Genomic DNA, 27,806 nt, shown 5'->3' with positions numbered 1-27,806 from the left:
GTGCTTGCATTACTACGGATGTAGCAGGGTTAACACACATGCTTTATGAGACATGTTATCAAAACTAAATGGGTTAAGCAATTGCTTTTCAATGGCTTTTGTTTCAAGATAACGCAATCAGTTAAGAAATCTGAGTCAGGAGTGTGTGTGTTACCCCTGCTACATCTGTACTTCCTGTAGCCATCTCTGAACCATTCATGAACGTAGGATGACTCCATGAAGAGCCTAGTCTCCTGGGAGGACCTACACATTTCAGAAGCATAGGGATATGTACTATAATAATTGAATTTTAGATGAAACTATATCCTCTGCAAACAACAAGGCCACTCTATCGACAGATTTTACAATCTAAACATAATTACCAATTTGTAGTGCAAGTAAATGTAGACTCCAGCCTCACGGCATGCTCTCCTCTACATGGTAGGTCACACACTTGTCACTGTCTCACTGAGCACCGCATCAACCGACCGATGAGGCATTTTCGTATTTGCGTCTGAAGAGTCTCGTAAACCTTTCAAGCAGCACCCAGCAGGTCTCTGGCTTTTCCCAGACTCACTTTTAAGATAAATGTCAATCTTGTGACAGCTGCCACTTTTACGCATCTCAATTTCTCTAAGAATTTCACGTGAAAGTGATTTTCCTGGAAAGACATGCCGTTCAGGCTGAAGTCAAGCAAGTCAAACAGAAACGGAGGATTCTGAATGTTGCATTTACCAAGAACACACAAATCTTAACTAGGACGCCTCTACGAAGACGCAGATCTGGTTAGAAGGCACTTTAGATACAATACGAGGGAATTGTATAGGCAGTATTTCATATAATATGTTATTATTGGAATTTTTACGGTAAGGAGCGGAGATGGTCCGAGAATAGAGCAGGTGAAATATGCAATGCCTGGGGCAGGGATGAGCAACCTTCGGCATGCCAGCTGCTGTGAAACTACAACTCCCAGCATGCACATGTACTTGGCTGTTCTTGTAACTCCCATAGAAGTGAAAGGAGGATTAGTTTCAGAACAGCTGGAGTGCCGGAGGTTGCCGACCCTGTTCTAGGGTTATGTAGTAGAGAGCCACAAGAACTCTGAAGGGTTCAGTACAGCCTCTGCGTATCAAACTTAAAGGGGCTGTCCAGGATTTTACAAGTGATGGCTATCCTCTCGATAAAAACAGAGAAACGTCCCATTTTTAATGGCCATTTTCTAACGTATACTTTCTAAGAAACCGCCATTAAAACGGCTCCCCTTTAAACAGCCTAAATGGGACATGTCCTATTTTTTGATGGCTTTTAAAAAAACTGTAAAGTGAATAGTCCCACAGACTTCCATTGTTCTGAAAATGGCCGTGTAGGTACTGCAGAACTGCTTTGGCAGTGCAATTAGTACCAATTAGCGATGGTCTATCCTGTGGTTAGGCCATCACGTGTAATCTCCTGAAATACCCCATTAAAAATATGGATTTGTGTAATAAACCCAATAGATTTTTTTCATTGGTAAATATTAAACCAGTGGCACTTTAACCCTTTAAGGCCCAAATTTTTATTTTATTTTTTGCATTTTCATTTTGCGCTCCCTGTCTTCCCAGAGCCATAACTCTTATTTTTCTGTTCACATAGCCATATGAGGGCTTGTTTTTTGCGGGACAAGTTGTACTTTCCAACGCCACCATTTAATATTGCATATGATGTAGTGGGAAGCGGGAAAAAAATTCCAAATGGGCAGAAATTGCAAAAAAAAAAAAAGAAGCAATTCCACCACAGTTTTACGTCTTTTATTTTATTTACGACGTTAGATGTGCGATAAAACTGACCAGTTACTTTTATTCTACAGGTCAGTATGAATCTGGCGATACCTTATATGTATAGTTTTTCTTTTAAGTGGAGGGAAAAAAAAAAGTTAAATTTTTTTGTCGCCATATTTTGACCCCTATAACTTTTTTGCAATTATGTGTACGGAGCTGTATGGGGGCTCATTTTTTGTGGGGCAATCTGAACTTTTCATTGATACCATTCTGGGGTGTGGATGACTTTTTGATCACTTTTTATAAAATTTTTGTGCAAAAAATGAAGCAACCAAAAACGGCGAATTGGCCATTAGAGAACTATAACATGCAATCATTAGATTGCTATCATCATAGACTCCAATGCACTTGTGTTGGAATCTATGATGATTTCACTACTTTCCTATGGAGCCCAATTGCAGCCAAGGGCTCCATAGGAAATACTATGCAGCAGCCTCCTGTCATTCATAAAGACAGGGGCTGCTGCATACACGCTCCGGCTCCTCCGATCAGCACGCGGGGGAACCGAAGCACCACCGAAAGCTTTCGGTTTTCAGCACGCTCAGGGGTTAAATGTCCACGATCGGCATTACTGCTGGTTGCGGACATTAGCCGCGAGTGCCTGCAAGAAGCAGCAGGTTAAACACCCGCCCAGCGACGTACATGTACGGTGCTGGGCGTGAAGGGGTTAAAAACTTTGGGGGTCATTTACTAACTGATGTACGCCAGTTTTCTGGCATATATCTGTCTGCAAATTAATCTCTAGGAGCAACAGGGGCGTTGCTGTTACATCTACAAGCTCTAGCACGCTCTCCACTTTGATTGACAGGGGTCAGGTGTGATGATATTTTCACTGCCTGGTCCAGAGGGTGAGGCAGTAGTAGAGAGAACAGAGTCTCCTGGTGCAACGGCAATGCCCCCATTGCTCCTAGAGGCTCATTTCCATATATTAAAACTTTTTTCTCAAGTGTGCGGGCACATATGAACATGGGACCAAAACACAGATGCCTTCAGCTGCCAAGTCCACATGTACCAGGTCAGCCAGTGTTATAGGTACAAATCTGCTGACAGATGCCCTTTAACACTTTTGTTAGGAAAGCTCCTCCCGTTTTCCTTCTCCATCCTCCTACTGGAGTGAGATTGCGACCTTTTAAAAAAAAAAAAGTCCCAGTTATCTGGAGTGCAACTCATTAAGATAGCTAAGGCTACTTTCACACTGGCGTTTTGGTTTCCGTTTGTGAGATCCGTTCAGGGCTCTCACTAGCGGTCCTAAACGGATCAGTTTTGCCCTTAATGCATTCTGAATGGATGACAATCTGCTCAGATTGCATCAGTTTGGCTCCGTTCCTCCTCCATTCCGCTTTGGAGGCGGACACCAAAATTCTGCTTGCAACGTTTTGGTGTCCGTCTGACGAAACTGAGCCAAACGGATCCGTCCTGACACACAATGTAAGTCAATGGGGATGGATCCGTTTTCACTGACACAATATGGCACAATAGAAAACGGATCCGTCCCCCATTGACTTGTGTTCAAGACAGATCCGTTTTGGCTATGTTAAAGATAATACAAATGGATCCGTTCTGAACGGATGCATGCGGTTGTATAATCTGAACGGATGCGTTTGTGCAGATCCATGAGGGATCCGCACCAAACGCGAGTGTGAAAGTAGCCTAACCAGGACCACTTACCCATCCATATTCCAAAACTGGAGCGAGTGGTGTAAAAATGCAAAAAGTCACAAAGACCCTATTTGGAGACAGAAGTCAGGATTGAAGGCATGATCAATCAGGGCCTATGTGCCTCTGTCATGTGCTTAAAGAGTAACTAAACCTTTGTATACATTTTTTCTTAACCTGTCCTTAATGCCCTAATAATAGTATTTGTAATATAGTTTGTTAATGTTTCTTGTATTTTTATGACACTTTTCCCTACCTAAAGTGCACGTTTCGCTGTTCGCTTAAAATCTACTTCTCTGTACACCGCTGACTTCTCAGTACAGTTTATGAACGGGGACGCAGCGCAGGGAGTACGGGCAGGAGGGCATATTGCTGCTTCTGCCCGTGCCCCCCTTCTCCCCCGAGGTTTACTAAATGCTGGCACAGCACATGGGCAGGGGCATTGCTAGGTTAAAACATTCGGGGCCTGGGCCCCTGATGTTTTGTCCCAGGCCCTGAATGTACTGCCTGCCTGTTAGATATAACTGTATTACCATCCTCAGAACAGCAATACAACTGAATCTACTGCCTTGCAAGAGCTGAAGGACCTGTGATAACATCACAGTCCATGTGATCAGTTCTAAATGTAGTAGCTGAAAAGGACCTGCGATGATGTCACCATCATGTGACCAGTGCAGGAGATGACGGCTCAGCAGCGAAGAGAAGTCCTTGGAAAAAGCTGTGGTGAGGTCTGCTACATGAGGAGAGGTAAGTGAAGGGGTAGATTATTCAGTGTTAGAGGTAGAGCAATGTTGGGAGTTGTAGTTATTTAACTGGGACTGTATGTTAGGGCTGAAGTTTTTTACGTGGGACAGTGGGGTGGAGTGATGTTATTTACATGGGACTGAATATTGAGGGGTGATGTTATTTACATGGGACTGTATGTTGAAGGTGGCTGGGGAGGGGGTGATGTTATTTATGTTGGACTTTATTTTGGAGGGGGCTGTAGATAGAGAGGGATGTTATTTACATGGGACTGTATATTGGAGGGGGGCAGGAGAGATGGTGTGATGGAATTTACATGGGACTCTATGGCAGAGGAGGGAAATAATGTTATATACATGGGACTGTATGGTGGAGGGGCTGAGGAATTATAATTTCTGAGGACAGTAAACGGAGGAATATAACTACAGGGGGCACTGCAGGGGGCATTATAAATACTGGGGGTGCTTCAAGGAGAGCATTATAACAGTAGGGGGCAATATAAATACTAGGGGCACTGTGTGGGCATTATAACAGTAGGGGGCGATATAAATACTGGGGCACTTCAGGGTGAGCATTATAACAGTAGGGGGTACTATAAATACTGGGGGCACTGTGGGGACATTTTAAATCCAGGGGATATTAAGCGTTCTTATTACTACTGGGGGCTCTATAGGAGGGACTTATAGATCCGCATTATTTCTATTAAGAGCTTTATGGGGGCCTTATTACTACTGAGGGGTCTGTAGAGAGCTGTATAACCACTGGGATAACAATAGGGGGCCTTATTTCTTATTTCTACTAGGGGCTCTGTAAGGACATTATTAATACCGGAGGGCTCTTCTACTAATGGAGGAGCTCTTGGGGAGCACTATCACTGTGGGGGCACTGTAGGGAGCAGTATTACTAATGAGGGCATTCTAGAAGAGAATTACTATTGGTGGGACTATGAGGAGTACTATTACTATGAGGGGGCACTCATTTTTCTTCAGGATAGTATTTAGGGGTAGAGAAAAGTGAGGAAGCTAAGAGGTCTGTGTTTCACACTCTGCAGAGACGAAGCGCGGTTGAAAGAAGTTGTCCGGACCGAATGGAGAAGATGATGACAGAGAAGATATACATCAGAGGAGACATCACCTGGGAGGCACTGGATGTGAAAGGTACGTGCTACCGTATAGCAAGTACAGTAAAATGTCTTCAGTGCTAGTGTTTGCAGGGGGAGAGGCGAATGGTTGACTTAGACTGAGAATTGGGCAATATTCATTGGGGCTTGGGCCCCGGATCTTTTGAGACCCTAGCAAGGAACCCTGCACATGGGTACTCTGTAACTGCATGCTATGGCAGGATAAGCTGAGCGGCGCGGGCTCCTGCTTCTGCCTGCTCTGCTAAGCTAAGAGTCCTGCATGTCAGCTCTTAGCTTAGTGAAGCAGGCACAGGAGCAGCTCCGCTCAGCTAATCCTGGCATAATACTATGCCAGGAGTTAGTAAACCTCTGGGCAGCACGGGCAGGAGCAGCAATGTGCCCTCCTGCCCGTACTCCCTTCACTGCGGCCCCATTGATAAAAATGTCAACTCCGTACTCGGCTGAGAAGTCAGCGGTGTACAGAGAAGTAGATTTTAAGCACACAGCGAAACGTGCATTTTAGGTAGGGAAAAGTGTAATAACAATACAAAATACATTAATAAACTATATTACAAAAACTGTTATTAGGGCATTAGGGACAGTTTAAGAAAAATGGATACAAAAGTTTAGTTACTCTTTAAAGAGGACCTTTCCTCTCCTGACACATCATTTTTTTTTACTAACAATTTACATTCCCCATGTAATAACAATTCTGGAGCATCTATTCTTCTGACTCTATGTTGTGCCATTCCTTTATTATTCCTGCTAAAAGTTTATAAATGAATTGCCAGCAATCTGCAATAAAGGTCTGGATGGGTGTTACCAGTTGGGGGGTGTCCCTGCACAGTCTGAAACTGGCAACACTGATTGGATAGTATAGGACTGTGCCAATCAGGACACTGCCCCCTCTCCTTTATTGCAGACTGCAGGGAATTCATTTCTAAACTTCCATTAGGCTTTCAGTCTTTATGGAACCCCTCGCTTGTAGGATACGGGCGGAGCCTACCATTGCGGGATTCGGTGGGAGGGACGACAAGATTTGTTTATACGCGGACGATGTGTTGCTTTACCTAAATGATGGGTGGAGAAGCGTCCCACGTGTTATGCAAATAATAGAGGAGTTCGGCAGTGTCGCGGGATATGAGATAAATTGGACAAAGTCCGTCCTTTTCCCCCTCAATCGGGCACCGCCCCAAAACGATCTAAAGGTCAGAATTATCGTCCCAATGGATCACTTAGAATACCTAGGAATAAAAATTAGCAGCACCATTAGGGATTATAATATGCTAAATATCATCCCCCTAGTTGATCAAATAAGGGAGAAGATTAGGGTCTGGCAGAAACTTCCGCTCTCTCAGGTTAATAGAATCGCGCTGATCAAAATGATTCTGTTACCCTGGATATTGTACACGGTTAGCTCTTGCCCTGCCTGGATCGAAGACAGTGTTTTTAATTTGATCGATCGACTGATTAACGATCTGATATGGGGCAGGAAAAGGGTCCGCATTAAGTTGCAATATTTGCGACTGGCTGGAAGTAATGGTGGTCTTGGCCTCCCTCATTTTCAAAGCTATTATCTATGCTCACAGCTACAATGGTGTATCAACACGGGGGATGGGCTATTAATATCCCATATTTTAGGACAACATCAACAGCCCACACATAATATATTTAGCATATTGGAATCCGGATTCCTGGAGCGCGTGGATTACTCTTGTCCCATTGGCTCATCGCTACAGAAGGTTTGGAATAAAACTAAGAAACTTATCCAGGCCCCCATGTTCTGGAGTTCACCCCGCTATGGGATAACCCCTCGCTAACGGAATTCCTGGCCCTTAACGAAAATGACTACTGGACTCGGAGAGGCATTACGTTATTCTCACACATATGCACGAAAGGGAAAATTAAACCAATAGGGGAAATGCTCCAGCAGACACCAATCACCGCATTAGAACACTATAGATATTTGCAATTACAACATGCACTAGCATACACGCTTAAAAAAGCATCTTTGACAATTGGCACTCCGCGATTTCTATCATATTGTCACAATTCATTAGGAAATAAAGTTAGGGTTGCACTAATCTATAGGAGATTAATAGAGGAACTCAGCACGGTCACTAAATTTAAAAGTGTAGATAAATGGAAGGCGGATATAGGGGAATGTAACCCTCTACAATGGCAGGAAATATATCAAAATATCAAGAAGGCCTCCCTTTCAAGACAGCACCGTTTGACTCAATTTAAAATAATACACCGGTTATATGTTACCCCGAGTTTCCTAACTAAAATGTATGGGAACAAGGGAAAATAATTCCGTTGCTTGAAATGCTCTTTTGTAGCTGCAGGGTACGTTCATATGATATGGGGCTGCCCAGTTATCAAGACCTTTTGGGATAGTATATTTCAGGAATTGGCGGAACTAATAGGGAATAACCTTCCCCTAACTATACAAGTAGCTGTGCTTGGACTCTTCCCCCCCCCCCCCCCCCCCCCCCCGAGTACAAAAACAAAATAACCAAAAGTGAGCAGGTCCGTTGGTTGAAGGGACTCCTATTGGCCAAGGTAATAATTCTTAGACATTGGGTGAAGGAAAGACCACCCACAATATACGAATGGCAAAGCCTAATGGCAAGAGTAACAGATTTCGAGTGCATGAAACATCGTGGCGAGAAATAAATAATAGAAACAGGGGTACAGCCGCGGAGAAATGACTAAAACAGATGTATCACCGGGCTGGAACTGATGACCTACCATTCTCCGAACATAACCTCTATATAAATAACTTTCAATAACCTTTAAACTAAAAAAAACAAAAAAAAAAAAACACCACTGCTAGTCCAAACCATACAGTAATTTGTCCTATGATGGTCTGGGAGACACCCAGAAGGAGGGCGCGAGGCGCCTGCTGCCCCTCGTGGCGGCCGTACCAGGTCAGGTACAGTGGGGGGGATGGGGGGAGGGTGGGGAGGGATGGTTTTGTTTTGACATGGGTGACAGAGAATTGGCACTAATCTGAGGTGTTCTCGGTCTCGATACTTGTGAGTCCATATATATGTGGTTTGACACCACGGGTAATATTGTATAAATGTACCTGTTGTGTCCATTCTCTGTGATCAGATACCTTTTTACATTGTTATGCCCTAAGAAAATTAATAAAGATATTTATAAAAAAATAAATAAAAATGCTTCCATTAGAAACAATAGAGAGATGGCACAACATAAAGTCATAGGAATAGATGCACCACAATTGTTATTCAAGTCGTTCGCAAACGAGCTGTCAGAAGTCCTCTGTAACGTGCTCAACATTAGGCCTAGTTCACACGAACGTATGGCTTTTATAGTTTTTTGCGGTCCGCATTTCACGGATCCGTTGTTCCGTTTTTGAGTTCCGTTGTGTTTCCGCTTCCTTCCCGTTTTTCCGTATGCCATGTACAGTATACAGTAATTACATAGAAAAAATTGGGCTGGGCATAACATTTTAAATAGATGGTTCAGCAAAAACGGAACGGATACGGAAGATATACGGATGCATTTCCGTATGTGTTCAGTTTTTTTTTGCGGACCCATTGACTTGAATGGAGCCACGGAATGTGACTTACGGCCAAATATAGGACAAGCTCTATATTTGTACGGAACGGAAAAACGGAAATGGAATGCTTACGGAACACATTCCGTTTTTAATGCGGAACCATTGAAATGAATGGTTCCGTATACGGACCGTATACGGAACACAAAAAAAACGATTGTGTGAACTAGGCCTTAGGGCTTTTCTAGGAAAATGAGGCACTGTGACAAACCTGCCTGGTACATACGCAATGTAAGGTAGAGCTGGCCATACAAAGGAGAATTCTGTGTCCAATTAGTCACGGACTAGAAACAGAAAAATGGAAAGCACAGCACAGATGTTAACGTCGCCTAACAGGATGGTGAATGATTTCATTAGCTCAGCTTTCAGTGTCCGTGGTGCAATAATGTTGAACTCATTTGAATGCAAATTACCTTTCCTCCAGAAGGAAGAAAACTGTCTGTTCCTTACCATCTATAGGTAGCTAGCCTGTAAGCCAACGTCCCACCCATAATATAGGCTTGAGACATGACTAGGATAACCAGAGACACCCGTCTGCAGACAGCACTGTTTCAGTTCTGGTTGGCTGGGTGGGAGGCTTTTGAAGCAGCTCTTGGAAGGAACAATGCTGCCTACTGATCTGACTGGCGTCTTCAGTTTGGCTGGTATCTCTAGTCAAGGCATTAGATCCATCCTTCTGGTGGAGAACTATTTTGCATACTTTTCCCAGGGTGCACTGCCTGGAAAGGTGGGTTCACACAGGGCAGAGAGAAGCCGATTATGGGGAAAGAAGCGTTCCTTATCGTCAGTCGGCTTTTTGTTAAGTGGAAGTGAAGCACTGCATTTACATGCAGCAATCTCCTCCACAGTATAAGGATGAACAATAAGGTGTCCGAACGATGATTGAGGTGTCCGTACAGCCGATCATTTCCAACACCTGGCACGAAGCTGATCAGCTGTTTGAAGAGGACATGACACTCCATGCCAGCGCTGCTTCCTCTTCATTACACTGCCCGTCATCTCATAAGTCACGGTGGTACAGGGTAATGACAAGCAGTGATTGCCAGTTCGCATTGTTCGCCCACAAACATATGCGGGCTGCCATCTTTTTTCACAAGTCCGGCGAGGCACAGGTAAGCCCTTACCTGTGCCTGTGCCGCGAGCCGGTCTGAAAACAAATGCGGTCACCGGGAGCAGGCAGTTCCGAGAACTGCCCGATGAAGGCCCCCGGTGGCTGTTCTCGGAACTGCCTGCTCCCGCTGACCGCACTTGTTTTTAGACCGGCTCGCACACAGGCACAGGTAAGGGCTTACCTGTGCATCGCCGGACTTGTGAAAAAAGATGGCAGCCCGCATATGTTCGCGGGCGAACAATGCAAATTGGCCATCACTAATGACAAGTACTCACTCCATTCACTTGAAGGGAGCCAGCACTTGTAATTACACTGCGCTGCTGCTCCACAGGAGATGACTTGTAGTGTAGTGAAGAGGAAGCATCTGTCACGGCTGTATGTGAGCAACAATAGTATACACAGTAAAAGAGCTACTGACCGGACCCAAACTAGGGAGGATAAAGGGTGACCCCTGTCAGACCCTCAAAGCTCTCCCTATGCTGCTAAAGCACATGCCCGGATCCAAATGGCGGAACGAGGCATGCCCACGTGCCTAAGACTGATGACCACTGTAACCCCTACAATAGTGGAAGGGGCACGGCCACCGGTGCCCTACTCAGTATATGGAGGGAACCGTGGCCACCTCAGATCCAGTCAGAAAACAATCAGGTACACAACAATGTCTGTACACTTAGCTGAAGGTGTTGCAGCCGCAGAGAAGACGGATCCAAGGACAGCTGGCAATATCCGGAGTGCTTGCTGCAGCAGAACACAGGTCCAGTGAACTGATAGCTACAAGTGAAGATACTAAAGCAAGAGCTACAACTGAAATGAGAACTATAATCCACGCCCTACAATAGGAGGGAAATCAAACGCATGAGGAACAGCTGGGAGGAAGGAAACCAAAAGTAAACAGAGCAGTGAGAACTCCTCCCAGCTCTAGTAGTGACATCATCACAGGGGTGGAGAAACAGAGCTGTGAGAACGTCCCAAAGCTCTGGTAGTGACAGCATAACTTGCATGGAGCGCCGCTTCCTCTTCAAAAGGCCGATTGGCAGGGAAATTGGGTGTCTGACCCCCCGCCAATCAGATATTGACAACCTGACAATAGGTCATCAATTTAAATGGCAGGACAACCCCTTTAAGACTCCACACAGCTGCTGGATCTCTGCAAAAAGATTAAATACAATTTTAACACAATTATAACACCGGATCGATCATCCATTGGTTCCAGATAGTCGAGTGCCCCCCATCCATACACTTCTCTCTGCAAAAAGAAACAGTACTTTCCAGAAAAAAAGTCTAAGTGATAACCACCAGATGACTTCATACTTCAGAATTATGTCTAATCTGATAAAAACAAGAGCTTCACATTTCTGCATCTCCGTGTGATTACACCAAAGACCTTTCTTCTTCCTTTAAACCACAGATGCACAACCCGCAGGACATATGAGGCTCCCACAGCCAAGGTTTGCGGCTCCCGTGCTGCTGGACAGAGCGCCGCACAGTGCAGCGTTACAGCTCTTGCTCCTGCACTGTAGTAGGAGAAGGTCGGGTCCCAGGCCATCAGTGACAGCAAGGGAGCCGAGGAGAAGGCAGAAGCAGTTTATCAGCATTTCTGCCTTCTCCTCAAATAGAACAATAGCTGATCTTGGGGAGACCAGCTACAGAAAACACTGTGCAGCCTCATTTAAGAGCCTCAACACAGCAATCCAAAGTGCAAAGCTCCCTGGGAAACAGCAATATGCAAAATAACCGTGGAGCCCCAGTTATGGGTCTTCAACACAGTGAAAGCCAGATATCCCTCAAAGGAAGGAAAACCAAGCAAAGGAGTGTCCCCATTACAGAGATCACCAAATCCACCATATTAAGTGGCCCATATGTCAAGATCCTGCTCTTTTTAAGGATTTGACGGGGAAGACCTAAGCCAGTTATCCATCCACAGACAGCTGTTTCGGAGTGTTGCCCCTCATCAGTGTGGAGTAGGATTCTGGCTAACCGGGAGCAATGCCTTGGAGACTACTCAAACAAAACAATAGCTGACCTACTCTAATAGGTAGCTGTCACTACCAGAGCTTTGAGACGTTCTCACAGCTCTGTTTCTCCACCCCTGTGATGATGTCACTACCAGAGCTTGGAGGAGTTCTCACTGCTCTGTTTCTCCGCCCCTGGGATGAGGTCATTACTTTCTGTTCCTTCCTTCCAGCTGTTCCTCCTATGTTTGATTTCTCTGTCTTTAAATTACCCCTCCTCCTTTTGTAGAGTGTGGATTATATTTCTCACTTGAGTTGTAGCTCTTGCTTGAGTATCTTCACTCGTATGCTATCTTTTCACTGGACCTTTGTTCTGCTGCAGCAAGTACTCCGGATATTGCCACTTGTCTTTGGATCCGTCTTCTCTGCTGCCGCAGCACCTTCAGCTAAGTGTGCAGACATTGTAGTGTATCTGTTTGTTTTCTGACCGGATCCGAGGCGACCACGGTTCCCTCCATATACTGAGCAGGGCACCGGTGGCCGTGCCCCTTCCACTATTGTAGGGGTTACAGTGGTCATCAGTCTTAGGTACGCGGGCATGCCTCGTTCCACCATTAGGATCCGGGTATGTGCTTAGCAGCATAGGGAAAGCTTTGAGGGTCTGACAGGGGTCACCCTTTATCCTCCCTAGTTTGGGTCCGGTCAGTGGCTCTATTATCTGTGTATGCTCTAGTTGCTCACCTACAGCCGTGACAGTAGCATGACTCTGAATGAGCGCTATACATTTTGGACCAGCGATCACACGATCGTCGGGTGTCTCAGGGTCAGAGCAGAGCAGAGCTGCAGGGTCAGTAGACCTTGATCAGCACTGTCTTGCACAAAGCCCCCACAGGAGGCTAGTTTCCTCTGTAAATGGGGTTCCTTTGGATGCAAAAAAATAAAAATAAAAATCTTGTCTCCCCCAAAATGTCTTTCAGTGACCTCTTTGGGACAAAAATTTGATTATTATTTTTTTTTTTACGTAAAAAGTGCTAAATAAAAGAGTGTTCAATGTCCCCCAATGGTCTTTTTATGGTCTCTTGGGGGACATATGTGGTAAAAACATATTTAACAAAATAAGTAATAAACCAATTATAAAAAAAAATATTAATAAAATACTAATAAAATAAGGAAAAAGTGCTAAATAAAAAATAAATAAAAAATCTGTGTCACCCAAAGGTCTTTTTATGGCCTCTTGGCGGACATACTATGTATCAGAAATACACTGACCAAAAATATAAACGCAACGCTTTCGGTTTTGCACCCATCTTGCATGAACTCAAAGATCTGGAACATTTTCTACATACACAAAAGACCCATTACTCTCAAATATTGTTCACAAATCTGTCTAAGGCTCCATTCAGACGTTCGTAGAATGGGTCTGCATCCGTTCCGCAATTAGCCGGAACGGGTGCGGACCAATTCATTCTCTATGGGGCCGTAAGAGTTGCGGAGAGCACACTATATGCTTTCTGCATCCGCATTTCCAGAGCGCGGCCCTGATCTTACCGTCCGCATTTCCGCAAGAAAATAGAGCATGTCCTATTCTTGTCCGCAATTGCAGATCCCTGATTTAACTCCTTAAGGACTCAGCCCTATTTCACCTTAAGGACTTGGCCATTTTTTGCAAATCTGACCAGTGTCACTTTAAGTGGTGATAACTTTAAAACGCTTTGACTTATCCAGGCCGTTCTGAGATTGTTTTTTCGTCACATATTGTACTTCATGACACTGGTAAAATGAAGTCAAAAAAGGTATTTTTTTTGCATAAAAAAATACCTAATTTACCAAAAGTTTCTCTACTTCTGTAATACATAGTAATACCCCCAAAAATTGTGATGACTTTACATTCCCCATATGTCTACTTCATGTTTGAATTATTTTGGGAATGATATTTTATTTTTTGGGGATGTTACAAGGCTTAGAAGTTTAGAAACAAATCTTGAAATTTTTCAGAAATTTACAAAAACCTAATTTTTAGGGACCACTACAGCTCTGAAGTCACTTTGCGAGGCTAACATAATAGAAACCACCCAAAAATGACCCCATTCTATAAACTACACCCCTCAAGGTATTCAAAACTGATTTTACAAACTTTGTTAACCCTTTAGGTGTTGCACAAGAGTTATTGGCAAATGGGGATGAAATTTGAGAATTTCATTTTTTTGCCTACTTTTCCATTTTAACCCATTTTTTCCACTAACAAAGCAAGGGTTAACAGCCAAACAAGACTGTATCTTTATTGCCCTGACTCTGCCGTTTACAGAAACACCCCATATCTGGCCGCAAACTACTGTATGGCCACACAGCGGGGCGCAGAGTGAAAGGTGCGCCGTTTGGTTTTTGGAAGCCAGATTTTGCTGGACTGGTTTATTTACACCATGTCCCATTTGAAGCCCCCCTGATGCACCCCTAGAGTAGAAACTCCATGAAAGTGACCCCATCTAAGAAACTTCACCCCTCAAGGTATTCAAAACTGATTTTACAAACTTTGTTAACCCTTTAGGTGTTGCACAAGATTTAATGAAAAATAGAGATACAATTTCAAAATTTCACTTTTTTGGCAGATTTTCCATTTTAATATTTTTTTTCAAGTAACAAAGCAAAGGTTAACAGCCAAACAAAACTCATTATTTATGGCCCGGATTCTGTAGTTTACAGAAACACCCCATATGTAGTCGTAAACTGCTGTACGGGCACACGGCAGGGCGCAGAAGGAAAGGAATGCCATACGGTTTTTGGAAGGCAGATTTTGCTGGACTGTTTTTTTTTACACCATGTCCCATTTGAAGCCCCCCTGATGCACCCCTAGAGTAGAAACTCCAAAAAAGTGACCCCATTTTAGAAACTATGGGATAGGGTGGCAGTTTTGTTGGTACTAGTTTAGGGTACATATGATTTTTGGTTGCTCTATATTACACTTTTTGTGCGGCAAGGTAACAAGAAATAGCTTTTTTGGCACCGTTTTTTTTTTTGTTATTTACAAAATTTATCTGAAAGGTTAGATCATGTGGTAATTTTATAGAGCAGGTTGTCACGGACGCGGCGATACCTAGTATGTATACAATTTTTTTTATTTATGTAAGTTTTGCACAATGATTTTTTAAAACAAAAAAAGTTTTAGTGTCTCCATAGCCTAAGAGCCATAGTTTATTCAGTTGTTGGGCGATTATCTTAAGTAGGGTCTCATTTTTTGCGGGATGAGATGGCTGTTTTATTGGCACTATTTTGGGGTGCATATGACTTTTTGATCACTTGCTATTACACTTTTTGTGACGTAAGATGACAAAAAATGGCTTTTTTTACACCGTTTTTATTTTTATTTTTTTACGGTGGTCACCTGAGGGGTTAACTCATGTGATATTTTTATAGAGCTGGTCGATACGGACGCGGCGATACCTAATATGTATACTTTCTTTTTGTTTATGTAAGTTTTACACAATGATTTCATTTTGAAACAAAAAAAATCATGTTTTAGTGTCTCCATAGTCTGAGAGCCATAGTTTTTTCAGTTTTTTGGCGATTATCTTGGGTAGGGTATGATTTTTGCGGGATGAGATGACGGTTTGATTGTAACAATTTTGGCGTACATGCGACTTTTTTGATCACTTTTATTACCTTTTTTGGGAAGTAAGGTGGGCAAAATTTAAATTTCATCATAGTTTTTTATTTTTATGGCGTTCACCGTTCGGGTAAAGTAACATGACCGTTTTCTAGATCAGGTCGTTACGGACGCGGCGATACCAAACATGTGTAAGGAATTTTCTTTTTTTCATTTTTAATCAGTGATAAATGTGTTTTTTGATTTTTACTTTTTTTTTTGACCCAGACCCACTTGGTTCTTGAAGATCCAGTGGGTCTGATGTCTGTATAATACAGTACAGTACAATATATATTGTACTGTACTGTATTTTACTTACACTTTGTCTGAACAGATCTCTGCTTTTAGCACAGATCTGTTCAGCACCATGGACAGCAGGATGCCTGAGACGGCGTCCTGTTGCCATGGGAACCTTCCCCGTCTGCTCAGTAGTTGTCAGAACTTCGCAGACGGGGAAGGGTAAGGACGGGGCTGTCGGGGGGCTCTCTCCTTCTCCATCAAGGGGCTGCAAAGGCACAGCAGCCCCCCGATGGGAGAGGGAGCTCCCTCTTACTGTTAACTTTTTCCATACAGCAGTCCATACGTAAAGCTCCAGCTGATAATGATGAGTCATGAATATTCATGAGCTCCTGACTCTCCCCGCCCACCTGCTGCTGAATGACTGTTTTTTTCCATATGAATCAGCAGCAGGTGGGCAGGGGAGTGGCTATCGCTGTTAATTAAATAAACGCTGGACTCAATGACATCACGCTGGACTCAAATCAGCTCATTAGCATGCGACATCTTTGTGTGTATATTATGAGGTAACCATCTGTCACACCAGTAAGTGAATACATCTAAGGTACTTTTTAGTAGTTAATGATTGAATATAATTAGTTAGATTATAAACAAATATCCACATGACAGGTTCCCTTTAAAGCAAATGGATTTTAATTTTCTTTAACATCTGAGGAGACAAATATTGGAAAATAATAAAAATTGTTTTTTAAACTTTTTTTTTTTTTTGCTATACTTACAAAAGTTTTTTCGGCCTTCTGTTTCCAGATAAAATGGAAAATATAAATACAGTAAACATAAACTAATGGTAATTTAAAAACACATTGGGGGTCATTTACAATGGCCCCACATCAGTTTTCTGGCATATAAAGGTCGCACAACCCCCCTGAGAAAGTGCACGCCCCCTGAGCTGCCATCCTGAAATAAATGTAGCACATCAATTGGAGCAATGAATGAGGAGATCCCTGGATCCATGTGAGGTACAGTGCTGGGTCTAGCTTTGTTAGAAAGAGACTGTCATGTACTATGTGATGTCTAATTTTTTACATCAATCATGGCAAAACCCCTTAGCATATCCGCAATACCCAGTCCCCATAGCTCTGTGTGCTTTTATTGTTTAAAAAAAAGATTTGATACATATGCACATTAAAGGGTTTCTATCACTTCGTATGACATAATTAGCTCTCAGACACTAGCGATCCGCTAGTGTCTGCTCTGGCCAACCATCCTAATATAACAGCTTTTGGGGCAGCCGTTTTGCTAAAAAAATAACTTTTATAAATATGCTAATGAGCCTCTAGGTGCTATGTGGGCGTCATTAGCACCTAGAGGCTCCGTCTACCTTCATACACAGCCACCGCCCAGCGCGTCCCTCCAGCCCACCCATCTCCTGCTGAATGCGATCCTCCGTGTGACGCAACGGACGAATTCTCGCGCATGCGCCGTGCGCGGCTGTATTCGGCGCATGCGCAGTGAATGTCTGACCGCTTCCCTGCTCAGACATCTCCACTGCGCCTGCGCCGATGACGTCATAGTGCTCCAAGGAACAGGCGCAGTGGAGATGTCTGAGCAGGGAAGCGGTCAGACATTCACTGCGCATGCGCCGAATACAGCCGCGCACGGCGCATGCGCGAGAATTCGTCCGTTGCGTCACACGGAGGATCGCATTCAGCAGGAGATGGGCGGGCTGGAGGGACGCGCTGGGCGGTGGCTGTGTATGAAGGTAGACCGAGCCTCTAGGTGCTAATGACGCCCCCATAGCACCTAGAGGCTCATTAGCATATTTATAAAAGTTATTTTTTTAGCAAAACGGCTGCCCCAAAAGCTGTTATATTAGGATGGTTGGCCAGAGCAGACACTAGCGGATCGCTAGTGTCTGAGAGCTAATTATGTCATACGAAGTGATAGAAACCCTTTAACCTGAGATGAGTCCTGTCCCTGACTCATCTCACGTACAGGACTCATCTCAGGTTAATTTGCATATGTATCAAATCGGGTTTTTTTACACAATAAAAGCACACAGCGCTATGGGGACTGGGTATTGTGGATGTGCTAGCGGAGATCTAGCAACCCATGTCCTCAGCTCTATACACAAAATCCAGGTGACAGGTTCCCTTTAAGTCCGTTTTCTGATGTAAATGATGATTCAAATGTACCGTATGTTAGCTACGAGCTGGAGTAGATTTCAATCTAAATGCAGAGATTTCCAGAAGATGTGCTCAATTTATCAAGAGGCCTGCACCTTGTCAGAAATTGAGCACACCCTCTGGCGGCGCAGGGGATATGAAGGCTGGCGTAGAATTTTTAATCTGGCAATTTATGACACGTGCTACAATTACTAGTTGGATTTCGTGTGCATTCTTTGCAATATTTTTATTCAATTGATTTATTATTACAAATATCGTCCTAAATGCATTGTTATTAGAGATGCAAAATAATCTGCCAATATGAATCTAACAAAGGGCAGATGATGTACAGTAGAGAACTTTCACAGGCAATTATCAGGAACGAATGGTTCATTCCCAACAATCACTGAATCTTAAGCGGAGGTCAGAGCCCCATTTACATGTATGGGAGTAAGTGACCGGTTCACTGCTTGCTGGCACGACATAGCTGGGTGTTTTATGGGAGACATGTTGATGCCAAACAATGATTTTATGTGACAGATAAAGATCCGATTCAGTGATCGGCCCACCGTTATACAAGGCAATTATGTGAATAAATTTTTTTTGTATGAACCTCGGTCCATGTAAAAGGACATTGATGATAGGTTCCAAATAAGATATTCTGAACTTCCACAACTTTTAGGGCTCATGTGCATGACCGTATGTATTTTGCGATGCACAAAAAATACGGATGACGTCCGTGTGCATTCCGTATTTTGCAGAACGAAACAGCTGGCCCCTAATAGAACAGTTTTCGGCTACTTTCACACTAGTGTTTTTGCCTGATCCGGCAGGGTTTAGCAAAAACGCTTCCGTTAAAAACCATCTGTATCCGTTATAAAGGGATCCGGTTGTATTATCTTTAACATCGCCAAGACGGATCCGTCATGAACTCCATTGAAAGTCAATGGGGGACGGATCCGTTTTCTATTGTGGCAGAGAAAACGGATCCATCCCAAATGAGTTGCATTGTTGGTCATGACGAATTTGTCTTGCTTCGCATCCCAGGACGGAAAGCAAACAGCAGCATACTGCGGTTTGCTCTCCGGTATGAGAACGGAACGGAATGCATTTTTGAGCCCTTCGTTCTGTTCAGTTACGTTTTGTCCCCATTGACAATGGATGGGGACAAAACTGAAGCGTTTTTTTTCCGGTATTGAGAACCTATGATGGATCTCAATATCGGAAAATATTAACGCTAGTGTGAAAGTAGCCTTATCCTTGTCCATATTAGGGATCGACCGATATAGATTTTTTAGGGCCAATACCGATAATTTGTGAACTTTCAGGCCGATAGCCGATAATTTATACCGATATTCTGGGAATTTTCTTTTTTTTTTTTAGATCCTACACAAATCTGCTGAAAATTAATGTTTATTGTTAACGTGTATTTATTTATTTTTTTGTAAATCTTTCTTTTTCATTTATACTTAATATTTTTTTATAAAGCCGATAATCGGTCGATCCCTAGTCCATATTGCGGACAATAATAGAAAGAACGGAAACTGAATACACACAAAGTCATTTCCGTTTTTTTGCGGCCCCATAGACAAAAAACGGAACAGACATGGAAACAAAATACGGAAGTGTGCATGAGCCCTTAATCAGAGAAGTTTCCTAACGGATTATCCATGCACAGTTGTCAGCTGGATTTTACATGTATGTTTTTATTTTTATTTACAATGGGCCCTTATGGGTGACAGACTATGTATGGCTATATAGTGACATACAGATATACATGGTGGAAACATCCTAACGTACACATCCAATGAACACTGAAAAAGCATTGACAAAAGACCCTTCTGCAGTAAATCTTCCTGCTGCCCAGTGGAATCAGTTAGAGAGCAGAATGCTCAAACAAGATGACCTGGGTCTGAGAATCTGATGGAGAGCGCTTCAACGGTCTTATTAAGTCAATATCAGGAGTTGGCAAGGGGTTCTGCGGTGGGAAGTGTATGGGATCTGTTGTCTGGTACCTGCCAGTCTGATAGCAGCTGTAATATTCCAGCACGCTGTCACCTTGGTGTTCTGGAGTCCTAAGTTTCCTTTTTAGCTGAATAATTTGATATACTAAAAAGAAAATGACAATACAAGACAGTATGAAAAATGAAAGCAAAATGTAGAAAGACTGGTGAAGGTCTTCTGCTGTTGGCTCGCATATGACAACAGGTTTAAGGGACACAGTAACAATGTCTGGGGGTGTGGGGCTCACACCGTTACTGGTTAGGTTCACAGGTGGAAAATGAAAGGCTATCTTCTCATACAATGAAATGTTAGTATTCCGACCTGGACTGCTACGTGCAATGTTAATGGACTCCATAGATGTTGATTGAGCAAAGAATGTTCTATGGGTGCTCATAGAGCTTAGTAGAGGTTTGAAAGTGATGGTTTTCATGTGGCCGTGCATCATTTCTGTACTTGTTGGTAATATACGAGACAACGTGGGTGATACATTTGTTGTATTGTCCATACAATTTCTAAATTCGGTCAATTTCACATTGCCCAGTGGCCGGTTCTGGAGCTGTGGTGGACTCTGACAATGCAAACTGAATCTAGAAGATGAAGAAAGGAGGAAGCTTCTCAGTGGCAACAAATTGCATCCACAGTGCCACGGATTATAACTCGCCTGGAGATGACTTAGCGAGACAAGAGGTTGAAGCACTCGAGGCTGCAGAGAAGTCAAGTTATTAAATGCAAGGTTGAGAACTTTTAGTGACGGACCCATTTCTTCAAAGGTGTCATCTGATATAGCCACTATGCCATTCCTGTCCAACTGTAGGTAAACTAATTGATGGAGGCTAGTAAAAGTCTTTGAATCAAGGGTACGTATCTCATTCCGGCTCAGGATCAACTGTTTGAGATTACTCAGGCCATTAAAAGACTGGTCGCTGAATGCCTGAAGATTTGCATTCTCTAACAACAAGTACTGCAAAGAGTTAAGTCCTAAGAATGCAAAATTGTGTATAGATCCAATCTGGTTATTTGACAAGGAAAGTCTTTTGAGACCTTTGAGTAATCCCAGAGCATTGGATGGGACTTGCATTAAACGGTTACCTTCAAGGTATAGATTTTCGAGGTTTTCTAGGTGACGCAATGCGGAGTCAGATATCCGTGAGATATTGTTGTTGGCTAAGTTTAGAGTATGAAGGTTAAACATTCCAAAAAAGAGATCGCTGCCAAGGATGCCAATTCTATTCTTCTGGAGGTATAAATTTCGGACAGATTTCAGGTGGCCAAACAACCCTTGAGGAAGGAGATCAATCTGATTTTGTTGAAGGTACAAATAATGAAGGTTGAGAAGTCCATCAAATATCGATGTATCTAAACGTTGGATGTAATTATCATTTAGGTACAGTGAGTACAGTTTCTTCAAGGAGGAAAATGCTTTTGGATGTATGTATGAAATTTTTGAATTGTCCAAGAAAAGCACAGCTAGGTGCTTCAGATCTGTCAGCTCATTGGGGCTTATATTTGTTATATTATTGCCACTCAAATATATGAGAGTGGTTGTTTTTGGAAAGCTCCTCGGTATAGTGCTTAGACCTAAACTTTGGCAATTAACCTGCTTTTCCAAACAGATGTGGCAAATGGTGGGGCAGCAAAGGATCCTTTCCTGCAGAAGCAACATAAAGACATAGCCACACAGGCAAATGTGGAGTGGGGTGAGAAAGCGCTCACATCTGTGCACGTCCCCTTGTTTGCTGCTCATAATTGTTCTGGCAAGCAAAATGAAAACAAACAGTCAGAAATTAAGAATACATTTGGCTGAACAAGGTCCGTAATTTACTGAAACAAAACAAAGTTTCATGCTCTGCTGCTTTAGAAAATAAGTCAGATAACAAGCAGTATAACTTATCAAGCGGTGGCAGAATATTCAAGTGTTTAATGAAATACTGGCAGAGGACATGTCTTGGATATGCGGGAGTATTAATAGAAAAAAAATATACGCTAAGTGATCCATTCCAATATGGTGTACATAAGGTACAATGAGCTCCACATTCTGAAAATGCCTTCATGAAAAGGCATAGAGCATAATACTATGCGAAATAGCTAATGTAGGGAAAGCAGCAACAATGAAGTCATACATTTACATAGAGAAATGCATGCATAGAAAATATTTCTCCTGTCTGTGTGACGTGATACTACAAACTGTGTTCAATAACAAGCTCAGCTGCAATGAACATCTCAGGTCTGCTACATTATTTTTACCAATGTAATTCTATATGTATGTAGCCCTATATATATATATATATATGGATATTTCTATTTATGACAGATAGACAACAGATATATATTGTAGACAGAGAAAGGAAGGAGGTAAAGAAAGAGACAAAGGAAAAGAGAGAAAAAGAAAGGGAAAGAGTAAGAAAGAAAGAAAAAGAGGAAGAAAGAAAGAAAAAGAGAAAGAAAGAAAAAATAGAAAGAAAGAACATCCAGATAGAGTAGACACATAGATAAAATGATTTATCAAGAGCAGGATTTTTTTAAGTCAGTTTTTTGCATAATACACTCCTCAATATTGAAACAGAAACACCAAGAAGGAAAAGCTGTAAGGTTATACAAATCAAAGAAGTAGCAGGTGTCGCTAAGATCTGCAGATGATCAAATTTTCAAGCGCCTAGCTCCAATCTGTGGTATTGAATGGAAAGATTTTTAGCCACATGAAATCTCAAATTGTGTGGGATGATTGAGGGATGCCTCCTGGTCGTCAACGTGCCAGTTATTGTCATTTGTTGCAAATGGAGAGGGATAAAATCCTTGAACTGAGAGACCTTGGTTCATCACTCCTGCAGATTGCTGCCTGTCAGCACTGTTCAATGTTGTGTTTCTCAGTGGTGGGAAGAACGGCGATGAACTGGAATAATGGCAAGAGATGCAGAGAGGTGAACCTCTGCACGGATGGATCATCTGATTAGAAGAATGGTGCATAGATATCCATTCTCTACTGCAAGTGAAATTGGATGTTACATCCCAAGCCCAGGGCGGCAAACAGTGTCTACACAAACCATCAGAAGGCGTTTACATGACATTAGGCTACGAGCCAGATGTTCAGCTGCAGGTGTTCTACTGACTTTAAGGCACCACTCTCAAAAGATATCCGGGTGCACAACAAGACGACAATGAAGGCCTAAATGGAGGTCTATCCTCTTCAGAGATGAGTTCCATTTTGGTCTCAGACACAAGGATAGCCAGAGATTGGTCTGGACAGCATTAGGGCAACACTATATAGAGCTATTCACAAGGAAACATAACACCGCTTCAACTCTTGGAGTTATGGTGTAGGGTGTCATAACGTACAGTAGCCAGACTCCTCTAGTCGTACACAAATAGCTCAGCATCACATTGATTTGCTGGTGGAAAGTGTCCCAGGAGCGATTTATTAACAGGACAATGCCAGGCTGCATGTTGCTTGTGCTACTGTGAGCAGCCTGTATGGCCTAGACCTGCTAGGACTCCCATCAAGCACATCTGGTAAGTCATTGGCTGGCAATTGCCAAGGGAGCAGCCAGCAGCAGATCTTGATGAGTTATGTGTTCAAGAGAATCCAGTGTGGCAGAACATTCCTCAGACAACCATTAATAACCCCATTGATACCATGCCTAGGCGTGTAAGTGCATGTATTTCTGCGTTCATACTCAATGCTGAATAAATTGACATGTTTTGAATATTTTGTTTCCATTTTTCATCATTTGCATGTCATTAACATGTCTATCGATCCTAGTATTTCCTTCTTGGTGTTGCAATTTCAACAAGTTTTACATAATTCCACAAGTTTTCCTTCTTGGTGTTGCAATTTCAATGTTGAGGAGTGTATGTTGGCCATTGATAAATTTGGCTCACATTTAAATTAACACTTATGTCTAAAGATACGACTAGTTTTGAAGCAACCCCCGCCCCCCGCAGTGAGCTTTTATAGGTTCTTTCCTCTCCATGTTTCAAAACTGCTAATTTTTGTTTAAAAATGTTGTGTGCCAACATATGCAACCCTACCTAGTTATCTCATATCTTATCTAATATCTATCTCTCATATCTAACTATCTCTCTATCACCTCTTTCATTTTGTAACCACACACCATTCATAGATGTTTGTTGCTCCATATATATAATTCTGTGTGCTATAAAGTACACTACAATGTATATTGCAGAAGATTAATAACTAGAGCATAAAAAATAGCATTTACAACCTATGAAGATATATTTAAAAAGGGTTCCACCACATTAAAATGTGAGAGCTACGTTTAGTGAAAACATAAGTCTAGCTCTGCCATGCAGCACACAATGACACAGGAAAACGTATTACACATTTGGCAGGACAGCTACAGATTTCTTTCCATACTAAATACACAGAAATACAGCAATAAAATTCATTTTCTTACCCCAAAAATGTTGTTCATTTTAGAAATAATCTTGCAGTTTCATGATTTGTGAAGGCATAATACTAGTGTGTCACTCGGGATTTTTTTTTTTAAGAATGAACAGGAAATGCTTTCCTCCCTATTGGTTCGCACAGGCCTGACAGGATACGGCGTTGCTATGGATTCAGGAAACCGTACGCAGGAAGTCATTCCATCCTTGCAAGTGAACTATTGTCCAAAAAAAAAACTTGTAGCTCAAGTAACAAATCTCTAACATTATTGTCAGATACAGTGGTCACTCATAGGCAGTGAAGTATATTGTTGTCTCCATATAGGACTTGTCTATTTAAGGAGGTTCAGCGCATTCAAGGCATCGCACCGAACCAGCCAGAATCCTACTCCATACTAATGAGGGGCAAGGACCCCGAAAAAGCTGTCTACAGATGGATATTTGGCTTGGCTATATACCCTGCTCAAATCCCAAGGCTTGTTGCAAAGAATTTTAACTCATAGAGGGCCATTTCCAAGAGGTGGGGCAGGCAAGATGGTTCTCTTCCTTGAGTTACCTCTTTGCATATTAATTTCCCATGGAACATTGCCAATAAGTGTCCATACCATGGAGTACTTCCAGCAAGTCTCCATATAGAACTGGTCTCTTTAAGGAAATTCAGTATCCTGCTTAAGAAGATGTAAGCAGAAAGGGTAACCAAAGGGCCATAATCAACCCTTTCAAAACCCTATGATTTTCCGTTTTTAATTTTCGTTTTTTATTCACAAAGCCATAACTTTGTTATTTTTCCTTTCACACAGCCATATAACGGCTTGATTTTTGTGTGTTACACTTTCTAATTGTACTTAATATTGCACATAAAGTAATAGGAAGCTGGCATTGGAAAAAAAATGGATTCTGCCATTGTTTTATGGGTTTCGTTTTTACAGTATTCCCTATGCATTAAAACTGACCTGTTGCTTATATTCTTCGTGTCAGTACAATTACAGCAATACCACATTTATATAGTTTTTCTTGTGTTTTAATATTTTTCCAAAAAATATTTTTTCTCTGCATCACCATATTCTTTTTTTTTTTAATAGTTAGGTCTACAAAGTTGCTTTTTATTGATAACATTTAGAGATTTTTATGACTTTTTGATCACTTTTTATTCATTTTTTTTTTTCAGGGTTGGGGGGCAGTGTGAATAAAAAAAACCCCCAAAAAACAGAGAATCAGGCTTTTTTTTTTTTTTCCCGCTATGGTGTTCACTGTACGACATAAATACATTTCGATTTTAATAGTATGGGTGTTTAGGATGTCAAACAAATGATCTTAATTTTTATTATGGGGGTAATTTTTTTAAACTTTTTTTTAAACTCACTTTAGGCCCTCCTAGGGGACTTGAACATGGGATCGTTAGATCGCTTGTCCTATAGACTGCATTTCCATTTTAGCCTATAGGAGTTTCATTAGGTTCCTATGGAGCCCTGGATTGCTTTCCCTCTGGTAGCCTTGCAGCCTTTAAAAAAGGTTTGAGGCTGCCACAACCAACAAACAGGCCCCCAGATCTCAGTGCAGGGGAGCTGTTCGGGTCTCAGGAGCGCAGCGATCCCAGGGAAAAGCCTCTCAGACGCTGTGGTTACAATTGACCATGGCATCTGACAGGTTAAGTTCTGTGATTGGCATTATTGCTACTGTTTTAAACCACAGAAACCCAGTGGTCACCATGTTTAAAGATTCACCGTCCGCTGTACATGTATGGCAAAGGTTGGGAAGGAGTTAATGAGACCCTCCTGTTCAAGAAAAGAAAAACAAATAGGGGAACAAATTGAACACTTACATAGTGCCCTCTTTTTCATCTTTTCAGCTGAAGATCTGCCAGTTCCTGGGCTCCTCTCCTGCCATCCACTGGGGCATACTATGCATTTGATAGCCCAAGACTTCCTGCTCCCCCTGGATTGGCCAGCACTGCTAATATGAACATGGCTTCCAAGAGCAGGGTTGGACAAGTGCCTTGGGCTAATGATGCTCAGTGTGCATTAGGTAGTCTGAGAAGCGGTGTGGCCATTACAGAAGAGAAGTCTGGGAATGAATGGATCTGCAACTAAAAAGATGAAAAGCAGGGCACCATGTAAGCTTTCTGTTTCTTCCCCAGATAATTTTTTTTCTTGAACCGGTTGATTGCTTTAACAAAAAAAAAAATATGCATGACTTTTTATTACACCAAAGGATCTGCACAACCCTTTTAATTAGTAAAACAGAAACCATTTACTTCATATAAGAAAAACTGCACAAGTCCCAACAAGTCTTTTATGTCCCTATTATACAGTGACCTACCAAATATCTGGTATCAGCCCCAAAGATGCATAGGCCACTGTGTGTGTGTGTGTGTGTGTGTGTGTGTGTGTGTGTGTGTAAAAGGTGATACCAGAATAATAAGGTTGAAAATTGGTTTTGTAAACCTGCCAAGTTCCCACTAAAAGTAAACATTCGGATCCAAGATGGAGGATGGATTCCTCAACCATCTGTCTACAGATACCATGAATGACCTTTGTGACTGTGTGGACACATACAAAAGTATGTTAATATGTTATAGGGTCTATAAATTTATCTACATTAAACAGATCCATAAACTCCAACATGCAGCCCTACAATATCTTTAGATTGCTTTTTAACTGCAAATCAATAAGTACAATGTCAAACATTAGCTGAAGTGGTGTCTAAACCATAGCACTATGGTCTAGGGTGGTGGAAACAGATCCTCTGAAGTGATTAAATATTTATCAGCATATATAAAAAATAAGGCATTGGTGTACATTTTGGCCAAAGCGTAATAAGCCACTCACCACGTCAAGGTCGCCTCTATTGAGTGGTCCCTAACACTAGTTCCTACCTGTTTATGGGCCATGACAGCCACACAAAATCCAGGGAATGCAGGTCAGCATGCACGCCAAGCACACTCTGCTTTTAACCCCGTCCGGTGCCATTACAGCTTTCATCGGATCCAGGGATGCAAGTACCAACATGCACGCTGAGCCCACCATATACTTCTCCTGGAGCCAAATGGCTACTGGTAGGTTCTATATAAGCAGACTCAGTTTTATACTGACTTTAAAACCAGCCTCCAGGACAGATTGACTGGTCAGGTGTGCTTGACTCAAAGGAGATCGCCACGCCTCCAATATATACTACAAAGAAAAAAATGTGGGGGATTGAGTCAGCACAACCTGTATGTAGGTGCACATCACTATGGCGAAATACATATACAAACGGAAAATACAAATGTGATAGCACTCTGCATCCAGCATTCTGCCCTGCCTCCATGCTGGATGAGGCATTGGTGTAGGAATTAGTGTTAGGGACCACTCAATAGAGGCGACCTTGACGTGGTGAGTGGCTTATTACGCTT

The 27,806-nt window shown here is 42.4% G+C and overlaps 2 protein-coding genes across 2 annotated transcripts in view; both read right to left on the bottom strand.

Moving 5' to 3' along the window:
- The window catches only part of IPO11 (importin 11), a 565,426-nt gene that overhangs the window by 189,863 nt on the left and 347,757 nt on the right, over window positions 1-27,806 (bottom strand). The window lies entirely within an intron of this gene.
- On the bottom strand, window positions 19,568-24,517 carry LRRC70 (leucine rich repeat containing 70). The gene is made up of 2 exons (XM_040421327.1): window positions 24,427-24,517; window positions 19,568-21,765 (listed from the first exon to the last, which is right to left on the bottom strand). The coding sequence occupies exon 2, from the start codon at window positions 21,756-21,758 to the stop codon at window positions 19,887-19,889; it is 1,872 nt and encodes a 623-aa protein (XP_040277261.1). The 5' UTR covers window positions 21,759-21,765; window positions 24,427-24,517; the 3' UTR covers window positions 19,568-19,886.

Source organism: Bufo bufo, chromosome 2 (genome assembly GCF_905171765.1).
Source record: "Bufo bufo chromosome 2, aBufBuf1.1, whole genome shotgun sequence".
Taxonomy (NCBI): domain Eukaryota; kingdom Metazoa; phylum Chordata; class Amphibia; order Anura; family Bufonidae; genus Bufo; species Bufo bufo.
This window is presented reverse-complemented; position numbering and strand designations above follow the sequence as displayed.

Coding starts and splice junctions, on each gene's coding strand:
- LRRC70 (XM_040421327.1), bottom strand. CDS start 21,758: ATGAGCAGCAAACAAGGGGACGTGCACAGATGTGAGCGCTTTCTCACC.